Source organism: Platichthys flesus, chromosome 9, assembly GCF_949316205.1.
Source record: "Platichthys flesus chromosome 9, fPlaFle2.1, whole genome shotgun sequence".
Taxonomy (NCBI): domain Eukaryota; kingdom Metazoa; phylum Chordata; class Actinopteri; order Pleuronectiformes; family Pleuronectidae; genus Platichthys; species Platichthys flesus.
Window position 1 is genome coordinate 7977560 of NC_084953.1, and position 27979 is coordinate 8005538.

General features: G+C 44.3%; 1 protein-coding gene across 1 annotated transcript in view; it reads left to right on the forward strand.

Moving 5' to 3' along the window:
* Positions 1 to 7130: 7130 nt before the first annotated feature.
* Positions 7131 to 27979, forward strand: part of LOC133960659 (cAMP-specific 3',5'-cyclic phosphodiesterase 4D-like) — a 32362-nt gene continuing 11513 nt past the window's right edge. The window contains exons 1-7 of the mRNA XM_062395440.1: positions 7131 to 7828; positions 20510 to 20701; positions 22484 to 22520; positions 23622 to 23695; positions 23778 to 23827; positions 23993 to 24105; positions 27269 to 27362. Coding sequence (XP_062251424.1) covers positions 7695 to 7828; positions 20510 to 20701; positions 22484 to 22520; positions 23622 to 23695; positions 23778 to 23827; positions 23993 to 24105; positions 27269 to 27362 — 694 coding nt within the window. The 5' untranslated portion in view covers positions 7131 to 7694. The remainder of the gene's footprint in view (positions 7829 to 20509; positions 20702 to 22483; positions 22521 to 23621; positions 23696 to 23777; positions 23828 to 23992; positions 24106 to 27268; positions 27363 to 27979) is intronic.

Sequence of the window (27979 nt, forward strand, 5' to 3'; positions counted from 1 at the left end):
TGTATTATGATGTGTGTGGATAGATGGGGCCCGCCTGTTGTTACTAAGTCCCAGTGAGGGACGGACTTGTGTCACACTGACAGACACATACTGTCCTCTGTGTGTCTGTGCATTGCTCAACATCCCATAACCACATGTGTGTGCATGTTTTCTTTACATGTTTCCCCTGTGTGCGTGTTTAAATGTGTGTTTACACATTCCAGCGTGTTGTTTCTTGCTCGTGTGGTCGTGTCTGTTCCTGTCCTCGTGCTGGGACTGGACATGGACCAGTGGGAGCCACCCAGCTCTCCTTTTACTCAGCCTCCCATACCACATCCCAGCGCGACCACAAACACACACGTCACACCCACTGTGCCGTAACCAGCAGCTAGAGTCAGCACAGGAGCAGGAAAAATAACCAACGGGTTTCCTCATGAAGTTTTCTTCAGTGAAACAGGCTGAAAGGTATCCAGACATCTGAAGCTGCACTGGTCCCAATCTTTAATCCAGTGAGATGCCAGTCAGAGAGACTTTGTGACCCAGTGCAGCCACAGCTAAGTCCATACAGAGCAGGAGAGATAGAGGGGGGGTCAGGGGGAGGGGACAATAACACAACAGACCCCCAAAAATAAAACCCCAGAGCCTGGAATAGTTCTCCAGCGCCGCCAGCCTGGCTGCACCAGTGAATGTGAAGTGTGTGACTCGTGCCTCTTGTGTGAGTGTGAGTGTGAGTGTGAGTGTGAGTGTGAGTGTGTGTGTGTCCGTCTCTCTCACACAAAATCCATATTGATCGCTCCTCCAGAGTTTTAGGTTCTTTCAGGTCATGATGTTGTGAGTTGAGGTGTCATTTTTTAATAGCTGTGGAAAAACAGTTTCAGGCCTGAGTCTGTTTCTTGTTTCTAGTAATTTATGGTTATAGGAGAAGGTGTATCCTGCTGTTAAATGAGCAAACTGTTGGCTACAGGTTTGGTTTATTCCAAATTAAATATTTCATCCTACACCACCCCCCTTTTAGCATGTTTCATGGTTGTGATTTTAAAAATACACAAGGAAATTCAGTTTCTGTAGCCAACTGTGGTAATAAATGATTTTGCGTTGTGTTTGTACTTGTAGTTGTGTGTGTTTGTATGCGTGATACCCTGTTTGTAAAGGTAGTGTGTAAAGGCACAGGGCGACCTCTGCTGGTCAGTCACTTCAACTTCACCGTGTGGTGTAGGATCGTGTTGTTGAAAAAACTCGGGATTAATTTATCTTTAATAAATATAAGAGCCAAAGCCCCAAAAACAACAGCGATCCCCAGACACCGCCCAGCTGTGACGTTACTGTTGACCCCGTGACTTCACGTGTGTATGTGTGTGTGTTTGGGTGTGTGTGTTTTGGGGGAGTCACAGAAGAAGCAGCGTGACGTCAGAGCTGCAGGAGGAAGCAGCAGCACGGCCGCCTGAAACCAAGATGTAATCGTCCCTCATGTCGACAGTGTACACGCTGACAGGGACACACGTTACAGCTACAATAACACTGAGCCCGGAGACACACACAAACAAAGGGGGACTGCCTGGGGAACTCGCTCCACGTCGAGTTTAGAGCAGTGTGACGGTTGGTTTGTTGTATGATTGTTTGCAAGATAACACAAAATCTATTGTACTGATCACCACACAACTCAGTGGAAGGATGCAGTGTGGGTCAGGAAGGAGCCCATTCCGTTTTGCCAGAGGGCGGATGCAGGAATTCATTTTCACCTTCTTTAATGTTGTGAGATTGTTTTTCAACATATTCGTAAGGATTCATGGATCTTGTTGAAAACAATCAGGCACATGTGTGCGTGTGGGGGGGGGGGGGGGGGGTCTGTATGAGTTTCTGCAATTTGGTGCAGCTTCATAGAATTTAAGTGGACTGTTCATGACCATTTTGCTGTACAACCATCACTGCAGCTCTCAGACCACTCCTCCCTCTCTGGTTAAAGATGCATATTAACCATTGATATCACAACCAGTAACAACTTAAACCAAAACCTGCACGGTTAGATATCACTGTTCCAGGCTCAGTGTGTCAGTGCACAAGCTTCTCCACTAGGTGGTGGTATAGGCCCTCTGTGTTGTGTTGAAGATCCAGCCCTCCCATGCTCTCACCACAAGTATCCAGTGGAAGAGAAACTCAGAGGTTTGAAAATGAGGAAATTAAAAACTGCAAACAAATTATATGATCCCTGAAATTTCGTTCCCCCCCTCATGTTATAATTAGTTTGGCTGAATCAAAACCTTTCTGTTTGTCCTGATGTACGCAGCGTCATTTTGCCGGGTTGCACTTACAGGATCTGTTTTTGTTTATCAGAAGTGAAGGAAAGTCCCTGTACAGTCAGACACAGCGTTATCATGTGGAGAAAGGGTCAAGTTTCACTGCAGATGAGTGTTTTTCTAATGTGGACGTTCGGTCCCCGGAGGAGAAACAATCAATCAGTCCTGACAGAAGGCTGCGTCGGCCTGTGAGAAGAACACTCAACTTGTCTGATGGTACTATGAGCTTTCTGTTTGTCAGAGGGAAGATTTGTTTTGCTGTGTGAAGCCCACAGCCCGAAGCCCTGTTGCCTAATTAAACTGTTTATGCTCGGTGAGAAGCTGCAGCACAGAGTTCAGCAGTGCTGGAGGAATCAGCATGTGATGATGTTCAAGGCAGGATTCTGAAGCATCGAGAAAAAAACACACTCAACTAAAAAGTCATGAATGAACCTATAAAATGAACCCCCCCCCCCCCACCCCCTAAAATATGGTGTTTGAGTATAATCATGGTACAGACACACACACAGACTGCATGTTTACTGTGTTAGACTCTAAAACACACCCACACACACACACACACACACACACACACACACACACACACACACACACATAAAGAGATGTGTCTCCATGACTTCTGAAGACATTACATTGACTAACATTGATTTCCTGTAGGCTAACTCTAACCTTAACCATCGTTGCTACTTACCTGACCTTAACCCTAACCTAAACCTTAACTAAAGTTACTACTTGCCTAACCCGGACCTTAACTTCAACCTAGACCTTAACCATACTTACTACCCACCTAATCCTAACTCTAACGATAACCTAAACCCAAAGTCAAACCATAACCAGTTACTACTTGCCTCTTGTTCACCCTCATGTTAACCATATTTATTACTTGCCTAACCTTAACCCCTAACCTCTACTTAATCCTGAATCTAAATTTCAGGTGCCTTGAACCTTAGCCTTACCTTAAACCTTAACTTGAATCGTGGTAACCCCCTTGCTTAACCCTACATTTAACCTAAACTGAACCTACCCTTAAAACTTGTCCTCACCCAAAAATGTAATGATTTATGGACTCGCATTTTGTCCCTATAAGGAAGGGAAGTCCCCATAAGGTGACCGCGTAAACCTATTAAGGTCCCCATAACTTTAGTAATACACACACACAGACTCACACAAACACGACACTCCTCCCTCGCAGCTCATTCTCATTAGCAGATGTAATGCTGTCATCGGAGCCGGCAGCCAGCTGGGCTGCAGAAGTCATTTGGGCGGTGGATTCGGTTACACAGCGGGCCTCACAAACACCTCATTCTCAGCAAACGTCCACACCGCCATCTGTTTCCGGGTCCAACGGGTTTCACAAGTGTGTTGCAGAAGGAGAGAGGGTGGTAGGGGAGCACTGGTGGGCTAGGTGAGGGGGTTTACCACATGCAGGACAAGTCACAAAATATCTAAATACGACACGGGGAATCCCAGCAAGATAAGCCAAACATTTCTTTCTTCCCAAATGGCCACAAGGAAAGAGATGGCGAGAGAAGGAAGAGTGTGATAATGGGTTTTGATGCAGTTTTATTCATTATTCCCATGGTTTGAAACTTGGATCGACGCTCGTGTGTAGATAATCAACTTCCAGGAAAATGAACAGAGAGCAGTTTTTCTGAGGCTGATTGTGACCTTGCAGTGAAAGGCTGTGCGTGCTGCGTTGTGAAGGATGTATGGGTCTCCTGAGGGGAAGTCATCCCACACAAGAACTGAATGAAGAACACTTGTGAGTCAGTGTCATCAGAAAAGAGTCACGTTATGGAGGATAAGGTGGAAATTTATCACATGTGCTTTGCCAGACAGACACGATGGATGGTCACCAGCAGGAGGCAGGTGATCGGCCTCTGTGGTCTGGAGGGTTTCCTCATACTTCGAGGAAAACCTCATTCCAAACGGCAACTCCGGAACCATGGTATAATTCAAATATAAAGTCCCCAAAGCATCCTGATCGCCCTCTGGTGGCTAGCGGTGGTATAGTTCCTAAACCCTGCCTCCTCCATGTTAGCAGATACATGGACATGGAAAATGAGGTGTAAAGCACGATTGACCGACTCACAGTTGGTCGAGAGCATGTATCAGTGGAACTTCGATGCTGAGGCTCCTCCCCCTTATCGCTACAGACTCCGACTACAATTGTGCAAGTTGGCAGCGCACGTATCCTGGACATTTTGGCTTCATTTCTGGATAGTGGGAGGAAGAGGAAAAATGGTGTTCCTCTATATATGAACTCAGCTGGACAAGGTACATAATGACACAATTCCCACATAGCTTCTCTGCATTGTTCTATGAAATGTGAGTTTTCATATCCTGTGACTATCGGTAAATAAAAATACTTATAGCCATATGTCTATGAAGGGCTCATATCAGACCATTACAAAGGCCAATCAATAAATCGGTTAGGCTTTCCTGTAAAGAAGACACTGATATTCTGCAGGAGCCTAGTTGTCTCTGTCTCGGTGGCGAGACAGACACAGGAAGGGAATGGGAGCTTCCCCATCCAGTCCAAACGTGTCTGGTTGGGCCTCTGTGGGAAATTATGGTGCTGGCCACATTGAGAGCTGTGACTGCATTCTAGGAAAGCGAGTCAAGTGCATTCTTGGTTGGTGTTTGATTACAGCAGTTCAAGCACTCGGCCACAAAACTGCGCTTTGACACCTTTGGGCTGGTGGCGAGTTAAGCTGTTGAAGTGTCTCAGGATGAAGGACATTATACTGGACTGTTGTGGTGAACATAGAAAACATGGTTGGAGTCTGACCCAGTGTCACTGCAGGCCAGACAGGAGTCAGTCGCAAAGAATACAGAGCGGCTCAGGATGGTGAACGGATGATTCTACTAGAGACAGAAAGTAGCTTCTTTTCTCCGAGCACTGAGTCCCTTTCACTGAACTAAGTGAACAAAAGGAGTCCACAGCTGATACTTACTGATGTGGCCCAGTTGGTGCAAAAATCAGCTAGTAACCGGTTACAGTTGGAATTATGTTTATTAGGGGTAAAGTCTTAATGCTTAAATTTAAATTAATTAAAATAAAAATCAATACATTTTTAAAATATATGTAAATAGACACTTGTTTTCTGGGGGTAAACCAGGTCTAAGGGGCAGCAGGTTGAAGAACACCAGGCTCAAACCTCTAACTCCGCCTTAATCATCTCATCATGTCTACACTCGTCCAAAACATGTTTGGTTTTAAGCCAGCTCAGTTTTTAAACGTCTGACATTTTAAAGCCCCCCCACTCTCCGCCTCCACTTCCATGTGTCTGCCAACACGTCTGACTCGTCCGCCTGCCCTGTGTCTCAGAAGACAAATATTTGTCTGTGATGTCGACAGCAGCAGGCCGCTCGGTTGGTGAGATCATCGGGTCCAATAAGTCCATCGAGAGACGGATGCTCCTCCGCTGCAGGAGTCGATGCAGGTTTGAACTCCGACTGGCTATAGGTGAATATGACATGCATATTTTAGCAGTTTGAAAAAGTTCTCGGCCTTAGATTCTTTGGATTTACACAGATTGAAACAGTTTGTAATATGGATATATCCATACAGATTAAATGGACAAAATGAATAGATCTTTGAGGAAAAGAATAAACAAATGTCTGCTAAAAGCAAAAGCTGAAATAAGAAAATAAAGTCTAGAAAGAAAAGGTCAATGCTACTAACTAAATGCATGCACTTTTTCTATCACACACCAGTCCTACACATCAGTACATCTGTCAGGAGCAATTAGGTGCTCAGTATCTTGATCAAGGACACTTTGGAATGCAAACTGGAGAAACCAGGGATTAAACCACCGACATACTGGTTAGTGGACGACCCACTACCTCCTGAGCCACAATTAGTTCATGTTAAACGCTCCTGAAGGTATGAGACTGTGATGTTTGAGTTATGAAAAAGGTTCTTTGTCGTAAAGTTAATTCATATAAATTAATTTTGTATGGTGTGTGTGTGTGTGTGTGTTTGCTGAGCATGTGAACAGTTTAAATATTCTCAGCGCTGCCTCTGGGAGTTTCTCTGTTCATGAGCTGGTCTCTCTCTTACACACTGCACATACTGTATGTACAACATGCTGTACTGTGCATATGCATCAGTGCAAGCACACACACACACACAGACACACACACAAAACCGTGCCCTTCTATCTTACCCTAACTCTAACCATCACAACTAAATTCCTAACCCTAAAGTAAGTGATACTCACAGAGATTTAAGTACCAGTGTACACACACAGACACAAAAACATTTATGTTCATACATACAGCCCCCTCCCTGTCCGACACACACACACACACACACATATGCACAGATATCCTTGTTAGGACTTTGCATTAATTTCCATTCACTGTATCCCTATGTTAACCCTGACCTTACCACCATTTGTTCACGTACGTGCACATGGCACAAACTCACTGTATGCAGTATGCACATGTCATGCAGCTACCACAGCCCTTAGCCCACCATATGTCACAAACACATACACACAGCTGTGTCTCCAATACTTCAGAAGACATTGCATTGACTTCTGTTGATTTCATGGAGACATACTCTAACCCCAACCAAACCTAAACAAAACCTTAATCTTAACTTTAACCCTAAAATGTGTCTTCACCTTAAAATTGAAATGTGACCGTCTAAACGGATTTCGGTCCCCACGACACTAGTTATACCTGAACCACACATACATTCATAGTTGTGAGGACACTCATTGGTATAATGCATTCCCCGGCCCCTAACCCTAACCATACCCTAACTGTGCCCGGACCCTGACCCTAAAACCAAGTCTTAACCCTAGAACAGGCCTTTGAATTGTGAGGACCAGCCAAAGTGTCCTCATAAAGATGGTAATAAACCAAGAAGCCCCCATAACTATAGATAGACACACACGCACGCACACACGTGGTGCATGTCTGCTTTAAAGCCCCAGAAATCCATGTGCTGGAAGGAGGGGACAGCCAGAGAGAAGGAGTGAGCAGGGTGAGGAGGAGTGAGGAGGGTGAGGAGGGAGGAGTGTGTCTCCGCAGCAGAGGGACAGTTCAGCTCCCGACTCCTCAACGTGGATTTGAAACAAACCGTCCCGCGGAACTTCAGCTTCTCCGAATCCAACGCGCACGAAACCAGAGGGGAACAAGTGTCCCAGTCCCGCTGTGCCCGGATCCCTCTGCCCCGCTCCCCCCTGTCCGGTCCCGGGTCATGCCGCTGAAGCTCGCCGAGGAGGGCTCTCCTCCGTCGGTCCGCGCGTCGCTGGAACCCAGGAGCGGCGTGGAGGGAGAGGAGAGCGCGCGCCGGAGCCGAGGAGCGGATGAGCGCACGGAGGAAGAGGAGGATTAGTGAAGATTTCAAAAACAAAAGAAAAAAAAGAAAAAGGGAAACGAGAGAAACAACAGACGACCACAGACATGAGTTTACCGACGAACTGTGTGTATCCGCCCCCCTCGGTCCAGGATCGCTTCTTCACGGCGCGGAACGGGAGTTTCTGCGGGTCACCGTGCGCCGTCAACCGGCCCATCGACATCGTGCAGAAACGCAGGCGGTAGGCCAGATGTGCTTTCAATCCAGATGTTGCTGTTGCACAATTCGAAACACTCTCCTGTGTCTGTCCTGGATTTTTACAACAAAGTTTCATAAACTCTTCTCTAACAAACACTTAGGATTAAAACAACAAGTCTTAAAATTAATACTTTCTTTACCGTATTGTTAATTAAAACCCAAGTGTCTGACATTCAACTGCCCTTTGTGTAAACCTTGATGTTCCTAATGAGTTTCATAGTGACCTTGTGTCTATTTCCTCGTGAACTCACAGTACATTTCATGATGTTTTCATTTAATGTTCTCTAATATCAGCATCATAACCTGCAGTCATGTGTCTCTACTACTCAGCAGTGAGTTTACATGGAGCTTATTTGATATTATGGCAGTCATATTTCATCAGACCATTTTTAAACCCCTGAACTTGATTGTGAGGTCAGAGAAGAACTTAAACACACTACACATTGAATATTATCAGGGTTAAATCTTTGTGATCCAGGGTGTCAGCCTGGTGTCCACAGTCAGTGTCGTCCATGTGCCAGGTTCCTGCCCAGGGATGCTGTTGGCAGACAGACGAGCTGAGCTCAGATTTGAGTAATGACTCAGTTTAGTGTGTAAGTGCTGTTTTATTAGTTTAATGGTGATTCAGACAAACTGATGTGGTCCTAGAGGAAGATCGAAGCATCTGTATGTGTGTGTCTGGTGTGTGTGCGTGTTCCCGTGTGTGTACACCCGATTTGTTGACCTCTTGAGGACCTCCTCCAGCATACACACTGACCTGTCAAGACCAGTACTCCTCTTGAGGAGGTCCCCATTGTTAAGATTATGGAGTTCGACATGAATTAGTTCAGGGCTAAGACGTGGGTGTGTTTTATGTAACATAAGTTATAGTACAATTTGTCTGAAACTACATAAAAATACTGTATTTATTCTCCCAATACTAATAATAAACTCTACAGCCCCTTTCAAGAGAGTTGTTACAAGGTGCTTCACAAAAGTGCAAACGATACAAAAGCCAAATCCAACTCTGCAATGCAAGGAAACAAAACAGCTGAAATAACAACATTAAATCAATTAAATTAACAACAATAAACCAATAAAAGAAAAACATTTAAAAACAATAAAAGAATGAATATTGTCTTTACTGAGAATACTCACACACCAAACTACATTTATCAGGTTTATATCGAGGTTTTCTCCACTGACGTTATGAATTCACACTCAAATCTCTTTTTAATGGACTGCTGCTAGTTCTTTGTGGCATTAACATTCTAATCTTCTTTTTGAATCTTGGGCTGATTGTGTTGCGCCTCAGTGCCAAGTGAGGACTCCTGTGATAGAATAAAAGGAGACGGGATGATCCGGCACTTCTCACACAGAGCAGAAGCTGAGGGTCAAGGCTGGAGACGGTTTGTGTGATACCAGAAAAAGTAGATCATTGCAAAATTAAAGTTGTAAAAGTAAAAAATATAATTTTCTCGAAATGTGGAAAACATAGGCTCTGTTTTGTAATCAAGATATAAAAAAGTATCTATCATGATTATTTTTTGTATAAATTGTATAACAACCTGGAACTGATACAGCACACACACACACACGCACACACACACACAAATCATTCTTAGCAGATGAGTGCACCTCAACGTTTACCGCTGCCCTTCGAGTCACAGACGACTACCAATGAGTAATTCTTCAGGCCTTCCAGAGAGTCACGGAGACGTCAGCCTCACCGGGAGGGGGGGGGGGGGAGATCAAAGTGTCTCTGTAATGTCAAACCACCAACAAAGAGCCTTCAAAGGGAGATTGCTTAATGAACGCAGAGTCGGTCGTATTTATAGGCCCCCGATGTCTCGACCACATGTGTGTAATAACGCCGACCCCAAAAAGCAGTCTACACTGTAATCGTCCAAATCCCTTTAACCCCACTAACTGTGCAGCTCCCATTAATTCCTGGATGGAAACATGGTACCGCTCCCATCGTCATCGCTTCACCTCATAAAGTTTCAAGGGTTTACAGCTAGTTTTGGCTCTAACAGGCTCTCGTGCGCATCTGTGCAGATATTGAGCTCCTGCTCGTAGGTTTCAGCGAGGCAGGAGTTGTCATATCGGGGGCCCCTGCACCCGTCTGTCCTGCCAGTTGGGTTGTGCCATGACAAGATATTGTTCATGAGACAACTTTAACTTATACGGGCCAAAGCTCCAAAGATATTTAGTTTCTGATGATTTAAAACTGTGAAAAGGAGCAAATCCTCTCACAGTTGAAAAGACGGAGCAGGAGCTGCAATGAGTGGACCATTAATTATCCAGTCATTTATTTATAGTTAGTTGGTTATTTATAGTAGAATATTATGAGTCAGTGACAGTCTTGTTTAAATGTCTAGCATGTCTGCAGCCATGTGCTATTTGCTGCTTTTGAAAAACACACTATGTCAGTTGAATATTGGATATACTTTTAGTGAAGACCTGTAGATTATCTGAGTAGTTTCCCTTTTCTTCTCCAGTAAAAGTTTGATGTTTATACTGTATTTTCAGCAAATGATGATTTGTCATGAAGTTGTACTGGTTGGGTTTCTGATTTCTTTGTCTTAAAGCTGTGGATGGCATAACATATAGTGTGCATTTGACTTTTTTCTTTTGGTCAAATGTGTCTCAAATTTGACTTTTTGTGTATTTTATCTTTTTCATGTTTTTTTCTAGGATTGGAGTAATCCAGGAAAAACTGTGTTCAAAGTGTTTTTGTTGAAAAGTCCCTGAAAGAGAAAGTGATACCTGATACACATTTTTTCTTTGTATAAACTCCAGGCTGAGTAGCGAAATTCACTTCTGGTGAAAACTTAAAATTGAACTAACCCAAACACAACTATCAAACACACGGCTGATTCATAATATAAGTTCATTAATGCTTTTTCACCAGTAGGTTTTAACTGTGAATAAAAAATGGTCATGTTAAAATGAATGGTTTCAGCTGTACGTGAGAACTAGGGTCAGTAGCTGTGGCTGTTAAGCGGCTCGTGCTGTGTCTGCTGCTTTGTGCTCATTGGTTTAGATTTTGAAGAAAAACTCTCGTCAGGACACAAACACTCTTACGGCTGAAACCACAAAAAACGCCAAAACAGGGACTCGCAGCTCATTAAAACTTTCCATGACTGATTTTAAAGGTCTCTCAGCGACTATAAAATAAATAAAACTGTGGGATTACTTTCTTTCATTTAAATGAAATATTAGTTCCATCATTACATGGCGACGGAATGAAGTAAACAAGAAAAGAGTGTTTAGTTAACATTTGCTGTCTGTTTGTCAGTGGCTCTGCTCAGTAACAAACCTCCATCACTTCAGAGCAGTGGCGGAGTTTAGCTGAAGTCTGAGTCACACACACATCAGCAGAGTCTTCAAGCAGGTGTCCTCTCGCACGCAGCCCGTCCTTCCTCACGGCTCAGAAACCACACCTGACCTTTGACGGTGTCAGAGCAGGTCCGCTAGCCCCGACGAGCCTCAGCCCATGTCAACACACCGCGACATGACGCACAGCTCACTCTACACAAGGTCAAAGGTCACTGCAGGCCGCCAGCATGTTGCCACACAGTGTAAATGAAGGGTCACGTTAGCTGCGGCACTGAAGTCGAGTTCAGCGTGAAGTGAGTGTGAGGATCTGAGTGTGGCCCTCACTGCTGGGCGGATTTTACGCTCTCTCTCTCTCTCTCTCTCTCTCTCTCTCTCTCTCTCTCTCTCTCTGCTTAACACAGAGCTTTATCTCAGTCGTTTGTACCGGTCGGGTTTCGATCGGTGTGGTTGTGCAACTTCATTGATTCAGTGCAGGGACCAGTGTGAAGAGCAGTGCCATAGAAACGGTTAATTCAATAAAGCGGGTTCTTTTCCTCATGCAGCGAAGAGGCTGACCGAAGGAGGGGAGTGGAAATGGAGAACTTCAGGTTTTCCAATGTGCAAAGAGTCTGAAGAGCTTCAGCAACATGCTACAATTGTTTATCATGCTACTCTCTTTCTTTATAAAATATCTAAAATCTGTTCGATCCTGATAGGCACAGTATTATGAGGGCAAAAGTGTGGTGCTGCAGCAGATGCCCTCTGTATATAACTTCTGTTGAACTATCCCAATGTTTGATGCATGATAAATCAATTGGAGCTGCAAAAATAACTGAATTAACCGACTATTTGATTGATGGAATATGAACTTGTCTCCAAAAGTAAAATATCTACCAGGAATGTTATCTGTCTACCAATTTAATCATTACATATGCAGAAAATGTATATTCATAACCTTCAACCACATCTCACAGTTGACTCCTTAGTTGCCATTTTATGAATGATTCAGAGCTGTGGTCATGTGCTAACAGGTGATCGTATATGTACAGTAGAGGGAATTGGCTGGGGGATCATCATCCCTGTCTCTGTTGAGAGATCGTCTCTGGAGTCAGATGTGAACATTCCCACTCTTTCTTTTCCGTGTCGATGACTTTCACTGCTCCCAGGCGAGGCGACACTGGGATCGGTTTGTTCCCAGACATGATGATGAGGTTTCCAGTGCTCGGCCAGTCTCTTGTCCAGGGTCACAGATGTAATGTTCCCCACAGCTGTTGCACGTACCGTCTTAGATCGGACTGGTTTTCCTCCCGTCTCTACCCGTTCAGGATGCTTTGTAGCATCTGACACACCCATGTGTTCTAATTGAGCCAGTAAGCATCATTAAGTGATTCTCAACAGATCTGGACTTTCATAAGAAAGAGGTTTTGAATCTAGTTGAGGACAAAAACATGATATTGACGTGTTGGTGGCTGTTCGCTGGACTCGATCCCAAATCGCTGCCAGATCGCAGTTAACGCCTTAACCCACCGGACCGCAGGACGCCTCTGCTCCGAGTCGCCGGAGCCGCTTTGCTCTGTTCCTACAACAAACATGTCTCAAAAGAAATCCCACTGTGTCCGCAAGCCGAGCCAGCTGGTTTTGGGCTTGTATCTTTTTAGCGTGTTTTATAGCATCCTTTGCATTCTAGTCTCTTATTTTGTGGAGAAGCAAGAGCTGCAGCGAGAGCGGGAGTGTTGGGCCGGGAGTAATTGCAGGCCTGTGCGCTGGTCGATCAGCATTTCGGTGACAGCCATAAAACCACAACCGACGTCAGCAGACAAGTGTGACTGTGTTTGTGGGACTGTGTGTGTAGCTGTGTTAAATATCTCTGCTAGCATAGGGGACTGAATGTTGTCCTCACTTCGATGTGACTCCAGGAATGATGCTCAGCGACAGATGAACTCTCAACAGAGCAGCTCTGTGTCTGTGTTTTCCTGCAGGATTAGACAATAGCACGGTTGACAGACTTATCTGCGCGAGTGAAGACACAAGGCGTCTCCATGCAGCCTGCACGTGCACAGTCGGAGACGGGTGTGCACCTGCGTAGACTTCAGGGCTCCGCCCACGCAGCGGGATGCCAGGTAGGGGAACGCTGGGAGCTGGAGAGGACTTTCAACCACTTCGGTTTGTTTTAGAGATTCCAGAGACATGACAGGATGGTGTGTCTGTGCGTCAGAGCCTCCAAGATACTGTTAGTTTATGCAGGGACCTCAATTACTATATAAATATATATATACATATACAAATATATACAAAATTGATGTAGAAAGAACTCTGACTCAGGTTCATATTATGCTATGTCTATTATACTTTTGTTTTACTTATGCTTAAACAATATGTTTGCATAAAAAGTGATATATGTACACTGATCCAGCTTTTCTGACCTCAGGCTCAATACTGATCCAACACAAGCGCTTGTTTTTTTCCCATTTGTGGAAATGTATTTGTGTTCAAACTGGAAACAGAACTGGTTGAGGTGTGGCTCAGGGAGGAACTTGTTAACGTTTGGTGTGGATCTGGATCTGGGGTTGGATCCAGAATTTATTTTAAACTTGTGAGATATAATATTTTTGACATTTTTCATAGTTTTCCCCCAAAAATTGTTCCATTGACCTCGAAGAAAAAAACGGGCACATTCAGGGAACTGATATATATGTATATGGGTGTTGGGGATTTGATGCAGTTTATAAAAAGAAGCTTTAACTAACCAACTCAACTAAACCAAAGTAACTTTTAATATTACTTGTTCATTTCTGTTTATTCTTCTCAATGATCCAACTCTTTATTGTTGATGATGAGAAGCATCCAGGGCTTTACATGACGTCAGTGAAAACAGGCAGAGAATGACTCAATGAAAACACTCGTCCCTGTTGTCTTGTCTAGTCGTGCCGTGTCCCGCTGATGGCTGATGTGATTGGCCGCTCCTGGGTTGCCCTCTCCTAATTAAAGGAGGAAGTGGCACACTCTTGCCTCGCCACTGGACTCAATCACCATATACCGAAAGGCGCCAATTAGTGCCATATGAACATGATTAGAGGAACACTCGGCACGGCTTGTTGCCGGGGAAAGACGGTGTGTTTGTGTGTGTGTGCTGTGTGTGTGTGTGTGTGTGTGTGTGTGTGTGTATGTATGTGTGTGTGTCCTGAACCAGCCTGTCCAGTTGTGCATCAGTGTGATGTAGGCTTGTTCGATTTTCAGGTCGATACTGGAGCCAAATCTAGATCTCTACCGCTGAGGCTGTAATCATACATTGCCGGTGTGTGTGTACTTGTACTAATACCTTTGTGAGGACCAGTTAGGGCATACACCTTACAGAGTGGGAACATTTTTGGAAAGTGAGGGCGTTTTCTGGAAAGTGAGGACGTTTTGAACACGGCCTTCACTTCTTCAATGGGCTGTTTAAGGGTTAAGACTTGATTTTAGGATAAAGGTTAGAGAAAGGTTAGTTTGGATGGTTGAGGTTAGGGTAAGGGGCTCGGGAATGTATAATGTCAATGAGTGTCCTTACTAAGATAGAAGTACAAACGTATGTGTGTGTGTGTGTGTGTGTGGTTCTGCCCCGGTGTGTTACCCCCTCTGAACAGCTTTTAATGATGTTAATGCCGATCAGCCACAGTATGGATTTCTTCCCCGGCTGGTCGGACAGAGCTAATCACTGCTTACAGACTCCGCGATCAATACCCGTCCAGAGAGGGAATCAACCTCTGAGCCGCCCTGGCCTCCGAAAAAATTTAACCACTTCACCACTGCTCCGGTCACATTCATATTTAAAGGGCCAGTCGGCCATAAAAGGCACTGTTGTGTTGCAGAGGCAGAGGCCTTCCTTTAACTGTAGCTCCAGGTTTCAAACACCAGAGACGGCTAACGACTGTCCTTCCAAAATATCTGTCACCAGACAATGATTCACTGACAGTTCTGGACGAAATCCAAATTCACAAGACAAGAGAAAGATCATTTTCTAAGTAGAGACCACACCAGCAGTAACGTCCATCAACACGCTGATGCTCTGACCCATGAGTAAATTATTATATGAGTACCTCTAGTACTTGCTGACCCATGAGTACTAGAGGTACTCTCCCTTCATTTTGATCCCAGGTTCACATCTGCAAAGGTCCATTACTGTATTTTGCACAAAAGTATAAGTGATACATAACCTCCTGTAGTTGGATGTAATCATGCATCAGAAGAACAATGAAAAGTACATAGTTTCAAATACTACAATGCACAAGGTTGCCACAATATTATGACACCATTGTCCATTAATACCAAACCAACACCATAGGCATCAACCCAAAACTATATCAACATGAACAAATAATAATGTGTTAAAACAGAGTTTATCATTAATCAATAGGTTTTGAATGAAATACTAAATTTTGGGCTCATGATCAGCAAACCATCAATGACTCTAATATTGTAGTATCGATGATCAGAGTTGCACATCTGCTGTTCTTGTCCTTCTCTCTCTTGCTTTCTTTTCTCTTCTCTCCGCTGTCAGTAGTCGGAGCGGAGACCTGCTGCCTTCAAAGGCCAGAGTCTCTTCCTGTGCCTGTAGGTCAAAGGTCAAGGCGAAAAAAATAATAAACACAGCAGCTGGTTTCGACTCGGTGCAACCTTCTCCTCCCCTTGGTTATATTTAGAGAGACATGAGCTGCTCTGAGATCAGATGTTGATGTTGGACGTGGAGCGTTTGCTGTTTGGACAGAGATCCTCAGTGGCTGCAGGTCAGGTGAATGGAAAGAGCAACTGTCTCTCCATGGTGGCGTGGCCTCCGGGGTTTCTGCTGTACAGTGTGGAAATGGTTTTCTGTTTAAGTGATACACGTCAGCGAGTCGATCAAATGCAAACAATGTGTAAAGTGAGTTATAACATTGTTCACATATTTAGAAATGTCTGACTTGTTTCTGTTTTGTACGATTATATAAAACTGCAAATTAACTAATGCTGCGTCCAGAGTGATGCGCCAAATTATCCGAAACAGAGATATTAGATGAAATGTATTTCCCACATGATTCTGCAAGTTCTGTGAAGGAAGTGAGAAAACTTACCAATACAAGTGAAGTCTGTAATTTAGTGCAAATGAAACATATTTCCTTGTTGTGTTGGGACGGAGCCTCTTTGTGGTTTTCATGACAAACAATCAGCTTTTATGTTGTAGTGACCCTGGTGCACATTTCTATTGTGAACGTCCATCTGTAATGGATCGTCTTGGAGCTGCATGGTGATGCACTTGTTGTTGTGGTGCATGCGTGGCCTTTTAACCAAAGTCCGAGTACATGCATACACACTCACAAACACACACACACAAAGTCACACACAGTGAAAGGAAAGGGAGTGGGGGTGTTTTTCTGGCGCTTTCAGATCAAAAGTACAATAGGGTTGAGGTGTAAAACAAACAAACTCTCTTTACTCCCTGAAGTCTCTCAGTCAAACACACACACACACACACATTTTCGCAAAGCGTCCCCTGGCCTGTTTTGTCCTCTCCTCCTCACCTCTCGCCTCCTTCCTGGTGTGATGTTTGAGGCCCCTCGGCTAATTCCCACGCTACGAGGAAAGAAAACAGGAGGGAGCATGGGTGTATATGTGTGTGGGTTGACCTCTGACCCCCGGGCCTGTGTCATCCCCCATCGAATAACATCTGGCCTTGATGATTGTTTTCTGTATCACTCTCACATACGTAACAAAAAAATCCTCAAATCCCTCGGCCCTGGTTCCCATGAGCACATCGCAAACATGCACCCACGAACAGCAACTGGGAAATGGTCAAACTTTGCATTTCCCTGTCCGAGGCTTTTTACTTGCTCAGAAATGGCGATGTTATGAGGTCCTGTACATATTGTACTTTATTCAATGAGGAACATTTGTGCTGTAACAGTTTTTATATTAGCACAGTTTCTGTAGCTGAAAACCTTCGATGCTGTGTCTCTTCATCTCTTAGTAGCATTTTAACATAACGTGAAGAGTCTGATAAAAACTGATATTCAAACTCTGATGAAAACAATCATGTCGGCAGTGATTGTGATACATTTGCTTATTTTTACTGATTAGATATCAAATATACTGTTTTAGCCTTTTGCTTGAAAAATAAATAACTTTCGATGTTGACGATTCATTTTCTATCAATCGACTTATCAAGTAATCGGCTAATTCTCCGTAAACTGTAAAAACCAGGTCACCGATCATCCTGCAAATTGAGATCCAGGGACACTGACCCTGAGTGATGATGAAATGGACACTTTGTAATCGCTCTTAGCTTGTTTTGGGGCTCAAGAGGAAAAAAGAAAAGGATTCCTACTCCTCCTCAGTTTGTTTTTTTTCGAGGTGCAAACCAAACATCCTGCGAACAAAAGCTGGAGGTTGGGACGCGGGTGTTAAGGGATGTGTGTGTGAGGAAAGTTTAGTAAAAACAGTTGAAGAGAGAAAAGGGAGCCGTTGTTTACGTCAGAGAAGCGGAGAACAATGCTGCAGGCGGGAGACGGATCAAGGTCGACTTGTTATGTACGCTGCAACTGAACAAGATGTCAGCCTGTCTATCTGAAGGCAGAATCCCTGCCCTACCGATGTAACATGGAGAGCCAGGTTGAGAGGATGTGTGTATTTGTTACAGAAAGAATCGTGTAGTATTTGAGGTTGTAGATTAGTTGTAGAAGTCTGATCTCTTGCAGTTTTTAAGGTCTCTCAATGCTTAAAAGGATTTTTCTAACCCGATGAGGTTAAACTCAGAAAAACCTGGAAATTCTCAGCCGTATTTCGAGTTTTCCATAAAAACTTGATCTTCAACCTGGAAATCTGTCTTGCGTTGCTTCCACAGGCAGCAGACTTCTGTGCTACAGCCTCAGGAGGTGTAAATGTGGACGGTGAAATGTTGTACTTATCAACCTAATCTCCTCTGACATGTTTAAATATCCTTCACATGTGTTTTACAGCACGAGTTCTCGCTCCTTCCTGCAGCAGAAACCTAATATCCCCTGAAGGAGCCGTGTTGCTCACCCCCGTCCACTGTGAAGTACAGTATCCTGCAATATACCAGCAATGAGAGGAAGCATGAACCACAGAATACTTCACAGACTCATCATATCAGGTGCTTTACAGCCCGGATAAAGCATAAACTAAAATTAAAAGCAACTGATCAGAAAAGGATAAAAGGAGGAACTGATCATGCAGGGTGACTCAGAAATATCCGGTGTGAATTATAAATTCAAAATAATTTGTATTATTATAATTAGCATACAAACAAACTTTCAGACCACATCTTGGTTATGAAATTCACGCTTTACTTTAAGTACCACGCTGCAGAACAGATGCTTAAAGTGATGGGTGATGCAGTACCCTCTCTTCCTCAGTAGTGGGAGCTCTCTTCCTGTCTGAAGCCTGAGCAGCCACAAGCTTGAATGAATCGACTGAAAAGCTCAATGGTGAATTTGAGTTTGTGAATGTAACACGGTGTGAATCTGTAGAAAACAATAATAATCCCCATTAGACCCCATGGGAGCCTCTGATGCAGTTAATGATGTTCTACCTGATTCTCTCACTCTTCTTTCTCTTTTCCTCCATTCACCTTCACCTCAGTGCAAATCTGACATGTTGCGTTGATTGAATATCGGTATCGTCCAGTCAGGGTTGTCCAGCTATGACGTGACAGTGACACATAAATAAAGACTGTTGTAGATGTTCATATGTTTTTCGTTTAAATCTGGTAACTGTTGACAGAGAACAGATCAACATTTATGTCACGACTCTCATGATTCTGTGTCCCATTATGGTCTAATTTCAGTTTTATACAGTATTTCCCCAATGGTGGGAAGAAAGACTGAGGGAAACTGAGAAAAAGGAGGTTACATTTTTTCCAGGGGAATAAAACTTGACCAAGAAACTGCCTGACAAACTCCTGGTCTGTTAAATCTGAAACAGATCATATCCGCCGCTCCCACTGTGATACGCAACATGTGTTTTGCTCTAAGGCTGCGACTCGGCTCCAGCAGAGACCACCGTGGTCATGTTGAAGTGTCCTTGAACGCCCTACCTGCTCGCCCAGAGTGAAGGAGAACAGGGAAATACAGAGCCATGAGAACAAAGGGGAAATCGTGCCGCCCTGTACTTCAACCTACCATATTTATTTATTTATATTCATCATATATGTGATATTCATGAGAAGGAGGGGGGGAGAAATCATCTGCACCCCGCCAGTGATACGGGGGGGGGGGGGGGGGGCCTCTGCGTAAGTCTCCTAGTCCCCCCCCCCCCCTTAACTGGCATCAGGGTCTATTTTTAGCTTCTGACGTCACTGATCTCCTCCGATGGCGCCTCGTCACGGCCGACTACACTGGGCCGGGGGGTGAGGTGTGGTGGTGATGAGGAGATGGGGGTGTCATCGCTGAGGTAAGCCCTGCCGCAGCCCCGCCCCTCTGCTGCCCCGTCACGCCAATCAGGTGCAGGGTGCAGAGGCACATCACGGTGCTGGATACAGCCTTCCTCATCACCCCCTCTCCTCCTCCTCCCCTGCCTCTGTCTCCCTCTCAGCTCCTGTGAATTTGGTCTGTTTCATTCAGCATCGATTGCATAATAGCCATCTTTCATTTATCAGGCGCTGCTATTGCTGGAGTGCCGGAGACAGGCCGGGCTAAAAATAGACACGGGGGCACAACCTTGTTCTGCTGCTGCTCTGGTTTCTGTTGTGTTTTGAGGAGGGGGGGTGCTGACAATAAATCTAATTGATAAAAATAGATATCCACATGAAGAGTCACGTATAATGGAATGGTGCAGAAGACGTTCTTTAGTAGGTCGACTAAGAGGTGAATGGTTGTAACGTGCAAGTTTGCTGGTGTTTTTACACAGAAGTCTCGTCCTGTCTTATGGGAATAAACTGCTTACTGAAACTGCTACTGGTTTCCAGGTGTATTCTAGCTCTACTGACGTAACATGCATGAAGTCAGCATTGCCGTCATACCAAAGGTAGATGGTGTTAGGTTTGTGAAAAGTGAGGAATCATTAGGTTTGTGTGTTCGAAGTGGAAAATTTAAATCACACCTTTACCAAATGCAAGTTACCTTTAATAATTCTTGATGTTGCGTTCATGATCATCATATTTGTTTTCTTGTGTCTTTTGTTGAACTACTTAAGAATATTCAGACTGTTGACATAACTACTTGTACATTTAAATTTGTACTAGCAATAAGTGTCCTCAACTTAGTCATTAATGAAAAGAAATCTAATACTACTTGTTTTTCCTGCGCTGTCCTTTCATTTGTGAAATATGGCTTGTTTTATCCATCTTATACACTGACAGTAGTATTTATGTGTTTCTTCTTCTCTCTGTCTGTAGTTTTGACGTGGAGAATGGCCTCTCGGTGGGTCGCAGTCCTCTGGACCCTCAGACGAGCCCGGGTTCTGGTCTGGTACTTCAGGCTAACTTCCCCCACAGTCAGCGTCGCGAGTCCTTCCTCTACCGCTCCGACTCCGACTTCGACCTTTCGCCCAAAAATATGTCCCGCAACTCGTCCACCGCCAGCGACCTGTGAGTATTTCAGAGACACTTTCTGTTTCACTGTATAACCACATTTTATAACAACACCACCAACCTGGATTGTAAAAATTCTGCATTTTATACTCCGAGGTTTCTGGATGGGATTAAGAGGGAAATGTGTTGGTTTCCTTCTCACCACAAAACGCACATTTCTTGAGTCTTTATCTTGTTTCAAACTGGTAAAGCAGGTACAATATTTTAATTACAATAAAATATTTGTCATAGTTGCTGTAAAATAATATTATTACACTTATTATTATTATTACGATGATACAATATTATTATTAATAATAATGTTCTTTTTACAGTTTGAAATTGAATATCTTTCATTTACAGTAAATATTAAATGTCATTAATTCTTGTAAGTACGTTTTTTGTGTCTTTTTATTCATGTAACCCCCCCCACCCCCATGGTCATGTTTACACGCTCTCATGACATCTGGCTTTAAACAGGCTTTTGGTATCAGAGCTGCTTTGTCAGGGTAAACCACGTAGCATTCAGAATTAGCTGGGACACCCAATGAAACCCGAAGCTACGTCCTCAGGTCGGAGCTGGACCTCATCACACACACAGACTGTGTGTGTGATGACGTACAGTTAAAGATCTGTCTGTGCAGCTAGCAGCCTCTTTGAAGCCAGAGTGTAGATGAGGCCTCCGACCACCAATAGCTGTTGCTCCTTTGTTTTGAAGGGAGGAGGGATTGAAGCATTGGGAAGTCAATTGGCTACCTCGGTGAGACAAAGTGTGGAGACTGCTGTGACGCTCCCGTCTTTCTCTTTGCACGATGCCATGTTGTTACGAGTCAAACCCACCACTTCAGCCACAACCCCCCCCCCCCCCCCACACACACACACACACACCTTTTCCCGAACGCACCCTTGAGAATGTTACTTGGGATGCTTAGCTCCAAAGCCAGCAGCCCAGCAAAGAGTCCCAGCAACAGTCATAAATATAGTCAGTCGATGTTATAGTTATTGGACCCTTTACTTTTCACTGGCAGCATGGATTCACCCTGAAGTCCCTGGATTGTTATGAGGTGCATGTCGTGACCCTAAATCTTCCAGAGAGCTGTACCGCTCCAGCAGTTTCCTAGCACCCGATGCATGAACGCTGCCCCCCCGCCCCCCATCCCACCTGTACACAGTTAAAGTTGTAACAATTTATATCTTGGAGGCTTCATGCAAGAGTAAAATTAGGTGATTTTTGACGCTCGCGGAAAATATTGGTCTGACATTGGGTTGTTAAGTTGTCGTACTTAACTTTATAGCAAATATTTGCTACGTCTGGCTACTCTGCCAACTTCTACATCATTAAACTACATATCATCTGCCACGTTCACTCCAGTTTTCTGTAAACTATTCCCACTGGCTTTATATGGCGACTTGAGAACCAAAACCAAAACATCTGAGCTGAATTATGTTTTCATATGTTAAGTTAATAATTTCTTTTGACCTTTTATCTGATCTACTAGACTTCAGTCGTATTTAAATCATGGCTGTTCGCCGCTGAGGTGTAACTCTATCCTGCATCTCTGCCTCCAGGAAATAGTTGTGTGACTAAAGTTATCTCCTTTCCCTATATCCACTGTTAATGAGACCAACCACACTAATATTCCCATACAGTCCTCATTGAGATCATGATGACAACAGGTATTTGTTGTCATTATTTGTGTGTTTGTGATTTGATGCTGTGGAATCACATGGTATCTTCTGAACCCTGTCACATGACCTTTTCACTAGATCTCTGTCTGTGTGTGTCTGTGGCTCTTACAGGCATGGAGAAGACATGATAGTGACTCCGTTTGCTCAGGTCAGTAGTATTTACACATGTACCTCAACACATTACTTGCTGGTTCTGTGAGACCAGAAGGTTCTGAGAGACCAGAAGTTATATGAGCTTTGAGATTTGTTTGTGTACTGTATGTCCTTTTGTTTATATTTGAATGTCCCAGTCCATTAACCTGTGTATGAGCTTCTCTAACAAACTAGTGAGCCTCGATTGTAACAGCACAAGTTATTTCTACTGCAGATTTATTAAAAAAATGAAGATGAAATGTTTCCATAAATGACAGATTAATCCTGTGAGCTCTCACTTGCTGTTGTAGCCTCGGGCGGCGTCAAGCACTTGTGGTTTCCAGGGACATTATAATGTTTCCATTCTAACTAATAGTGTCTGATTGTTGGTGTGGGTCTGTCCCGACAATTCACACGACTCCTCACTGGCCCTTACTCACCGGTTGAAAACATAAGAGGTGGTTCATTTTTCACAGAAAACACCCACGCACACTCTCTTTGTACTGAACAGCTTGTACTGAGTCTTTACTCGTCACTAATGTTGGGCCATGACGAAAAATCATTGTGCATTTTGTATTTCCAATCTGATCCAGCCTGTACTTTACCCTGTTCCATTTACCCTCCCTGCAGTTTGATATTTAAATAATTTATCTAAACATTTGTTTTCTTGGGAAGTGCAAAATGTTTGGTACACAGCTGCAGGATTTGGTGTAGTTGGTCATATGATCAGGTTAATTATGGGATGTTGGGGTTTTCTGTGAATCTTTTTCATAAACCGATCTTTCCATTACCTGAACTTATTTTATTTTATTACGTTACAACAAAAAAGCCTTAAAAAGTCTTAAAAGTTCCAATAATAATAAGCCAACATTAGGGTTGTTTATTGTGTATTTACATGCACGTCTCAGGAAGGCTGCTCTACCTTATTAACTGACTGATTCCAGACAAGTGGCGGTGCCTCTTGTCAAAGCAAATCTCAAAATGAGGTTGATAGAAACTCGGTTGTGTTTGTAAAGGTGGATGAAAAAAAAAGAAATCTTATATCTCGAGACGGACCAAGTCTCATGTGTCTCTAAACCCGGAGTTCGTCTTACAACCGACTGTTTCTCTCCTCCAGGTTCTCGCCAGTCTGCGAACAGTGCGAAGTAACTTTGCGGCTCTGACACATCTGCAAGATCGTGTGGCAAACAAGTAAGAGCCGGTAAACAGAGTGGATGACTAACTGGTTGTTTTCTTGTTATTTTGCTAAAGCCTCATCTGTTCCCTGTTCCAGGCGGCCATCAAGCAGCAACCAGCCGTCCATGTGCAAACCATGTCTCGGAGGTCAGTGTTTACAGCACTATACTATATACTATATCACTATATCGATATTTTACATGCGTGTCCGACTGACAAAAAATCTAGTAAAAAAAAAGTCGTATTTATAGGTTGAGGGTTATGACTGTGTTCGCCCCTGAACTGTGTTTGTGTGACCCCTTGACCTTTCAGAGGAGCCTCACCAGAAGCTGGCGGTGGAGACACTGGAGGAGCTGGACTGGTGTTTGGACCAACTGGAGACGCTGCAGACGAGAGACTCTGTCAGCGAGATGGCCTCCAACAAGGTGAGGATTCACTTCATACACACTCTGGATGATGGCTCAGATCAGACCCATGGACAGTTTGAGATGCCCATGTGGATGATGGAAATCTATTTTCCACTAAACTTCCATAAGACTGAACTCCCATCCCGGAGCCATTTGTCGTCCCCGTCCATAAATCTGGCTGACAACTCCAAAAAATGGTCTGTTGATCTCTCCTGGGGGTTGGATCACTTATTAGCTGTTTCTCAGGGGCTGCATCCATATGCGTAGTCCGCGTCGGCCGAGCCAAAGTGACAGGGTGTGGTCTTAGTCCTGCAGCACCAGCTTGTCCCGCCTTTAAACGTCGCCCAGCAACAGAGCTTCGAATGAAAAAGTTCTTCAGTTGATAAAAAACATTGAAGGGATATTTTTTTTCAGCTTGCTAACTGTTTGCTTGGGTTACATTAAAAAAATAAATTTCTTAGGACGTTTCTGCCTCAACTGCCACCGCCAGTACCTCGATGAAAAAGTGTGTGTCTCAGAAATGCAATGAATCATGGGACATGTCGCGCAGGGAAGGATCCACCTGGTGGAGCCTCTGTTGCTCGCTGGTGAAAAGACGCATTTGTAGACCGCAACGTCTCTCATGACTCAGTGTTCTTCCCAACTCTTGACACAGACCATTATTTGAATAGCCAAGTTCTGCATAACCCTTCTGGCAGACCTCCCTTCAAGCCCAGTAAAACCCTTACAGGTTTGCCATCAGCCTAACACTCACTAACCATGGCTGCCCAAATCCAACTCAAATCACTCAGTCTCATCCACAGAGCGACTTCTGGGTCTGCACCCGTCTTCTTTATTTCAATTCTATCAGCTTTAACTCCATCTCAGCCGCTCTGTTCCTCCAAGGAATGTTGTCTGGCTTCGCCCTCACTGCACTCAGTAAAATCTGAATTTTCAAACTAAAAGAATCTCCGTCCACATCAGCATTTTGGCTCCAGGGTCAGCGACGCTTGTAATCGATTATCCATTTTGTTCACCGGCTAGTGCCAGTTGTTTTCTTCTGGATGGAGGGGGGGGGGGGGGGTCTGTGGTCGCAGCCTACAATCCATTCTAAACCAGGCGTTAGATGGAATACCACATCCAGCTGCAGTGTGATCATGGCCGTTTTTTTTTTATTCATGAATGCCGTCGCCCTCCGCTGAAAGAATTAATCAGCATCTCCTTCCCACTTCACCCCCCCCCACACACACCCTCGCCGTCATCGGGCTGCTACTCTCAAACCTCCGCCATCTCACGGTCAGCCAGTCAAATCCCTCTCCTCCACCCAGCCCCTGGAGCCGGGCGAATCTGATTGGACAGAGAGAGCGGCAACAGTGTGTGGGGCGGGGGGAGGAGGAGGAGGGGAAGGGGAGGGTTGGTGGGGGGGATCCTCGCAGCCTCTCCCTCCCTCTTTATGTCTCTCACTGACAGCGTGTGACAGGAGCTGGACGAGCGTCCGCAGTCACACCCTCTCCTCCCCCGATGAGAGACCACATTCCCAGCCTCACCCCCCCACCCCCCCCACCCACCTTGCTGCTGCCCCCCCCCCCCTGTCACCTACAGGACAGCACAGGGGGAACTGTGGGAACTTTTTCTATTTCCAAGAGGTCTCTTTCTCCTGTTCAGCCCGTCCCTGCCGAGCCTGGAGCAGGACTGAATGAAGCCTGACGCTGAGCCGGCAAACTGGTCCGCTTGAGGGGGTTTTATTTATTTATTTTTTTTTGGGGGGGGGGGGATTTTACCGACCTCTAACATCAACATGCGGGGGTTGACATGCCTGCATCGTCGGCGCTCTGGGTTCGCCTGCGCTGGAGACTCAGACAGGTGAGCAGCACGGAGCTCCGCTGGCTTGCCTTGTTGACACTGGGATGTATCGATCGGCGGTGCAGTCTTTGCAGGGGGCTGAATGCTGAGTGAGCCCGCCTGTTGGATCTGACTCAGGACTCGGTCTGCAAGCAGAGCGGAACGCCGGAAATGTGTGTGTCTGTGTCTGCACGCGTATGAGTGTGTGTGTGTATGTGTGTGTGTGAGACAGGGAGAGTCATGCATGTTAATAGTGTTTATTGGCTGTGTTTATAGAAGCAGGAACATGTGTGTCTTTTGTAAACATGCAGGTGTGTGTGTGTGTGTGTCTTTGTGTGTATTTGTGTATTTGTGTGTGTGTTTGTGTGTGTGTGTGTGTGTGTGTGTGTGTGTGTGTGTGTGTGTGTGTGTGTGTGTGTGTGTGTGTGTGTGTGTGTCTTAGTCTATGAGGAACTACTGCAGCATCACTCTCTCTTCCCCTGAATCCCCTCCCCTCCTCCGTCAGCCACCACGTGCCGGAGCTGTTACATAATCAGTGTGGAAGCTGCCTCTGTGATCAAACTCAGGAGGGAAACACTGAACACTTTTATTTTTATTAAGTTTTTTTTGGGGACATGAATGTTACAAAGGCGTTTTTAGCAGCAACAGCGTAAATGAACTGAAACAAAACAGTTACCAGAGCTTTTCTTCTCGTATATTTGAAATCAAAACATGTTAAGATGAAGAAAGAAGCACCTTTCACTGAAGTGAAAATATTTCAGATTAGGTAAATGTGAATCCTAGGATATAAAGACAGAATTAAAGTCCATGATGGGCTCCCAAATTTGAAACCACTGCAAAGACGATAGAGCATCTTGTGTCATGTCTCTGTAAAAAAAATTATCAAGAATGTAAATTCCTTATTTACTCATTGGATGTATCCGCCTTTCATTGTGCCAAAAACATATTTAGATATTAATTACTACAAATGTAATGTTACATCTGATTCTGCACTTATCTCACATATTATTGTTGTTTATTTACACCCCCACTTGTGTATGTGCAAGACAGATGAACTAGAATTAAAAGTTTTGCTAATCAAAGCATGTTGGTCAAAGATAGATGCACATAGAAGAGTTTTATTTGCTGATTTACACAATCTGAAAGGCATATCTTAGTGGTTCCTCTTCCTCCAGAGGGTAAAGAAACTTATTCATGTGTTGATGTGGTCACTTATTCGAGTGCAGAACCACAACACACATTGTCTCACAATGCATTTCACTGCTACACATACACCTTGTCAATGTGTGTGTGTGTGTTAACTTGTTTATTCACGGTCGACGAGGAATAACCACATCTGTATTGTTTTGTGTCCCCACAGTTTAAGAGGATGCTGAACCGCGAGCTGACACAGCTTTCAGAGACAAGCCGCTCGGGCAACCAGGTGTCAGAGTTCATCGCGAGCACTTTCCTCGGTGAGTGTTAACACCCGACATAAACAGGTGAACAGACGTGGAAGGGAATAGGCTGTCCCTCACCATCTCAGCATTTCAAGGAAATACATCGGTAAACCCAACCCTCTGTCATCTGAGTGATGATATTAAGCTTTTTTTTTTAATGGTTTTAAAATGATATTGAGCCTATTGTGTGGTAATTTCAGGGGCTATAGTTAGGTTATTGTGACGTTAAACTGTTATACTCAGAGTTGAAACATTGCGTTGTGTAAATTACATATTGTGTTATTACAGCCGTGTCAGTGAGCTTTGTGTCTGTGGTGCTGCCCCGCTCCTACTGATTCAATCACCTGTGTTTATTGACTGTTCTGCTGACGGTACTTTTCTACGAGCGTGTGTGAGATGGTGGGAGAATAAGGAGCAGGGACAGTTAAGTGGTGTTTTATTGGAGCAATAACGACAATAATGTATTTTTTATTAGCAGAGGAATGTTGAGAAACGACAGGGAAGAGAGATGCAGAGAAGGAACTCGTAAAAGGAAATAGAGTTTCTCAAAGACAAAAGGAGAAAAGAGATCTAAAGAAGTAAAGAAAAAAGAAAAGCATAAATTATTGTTATGGTGGAAACGTGAGAAATTG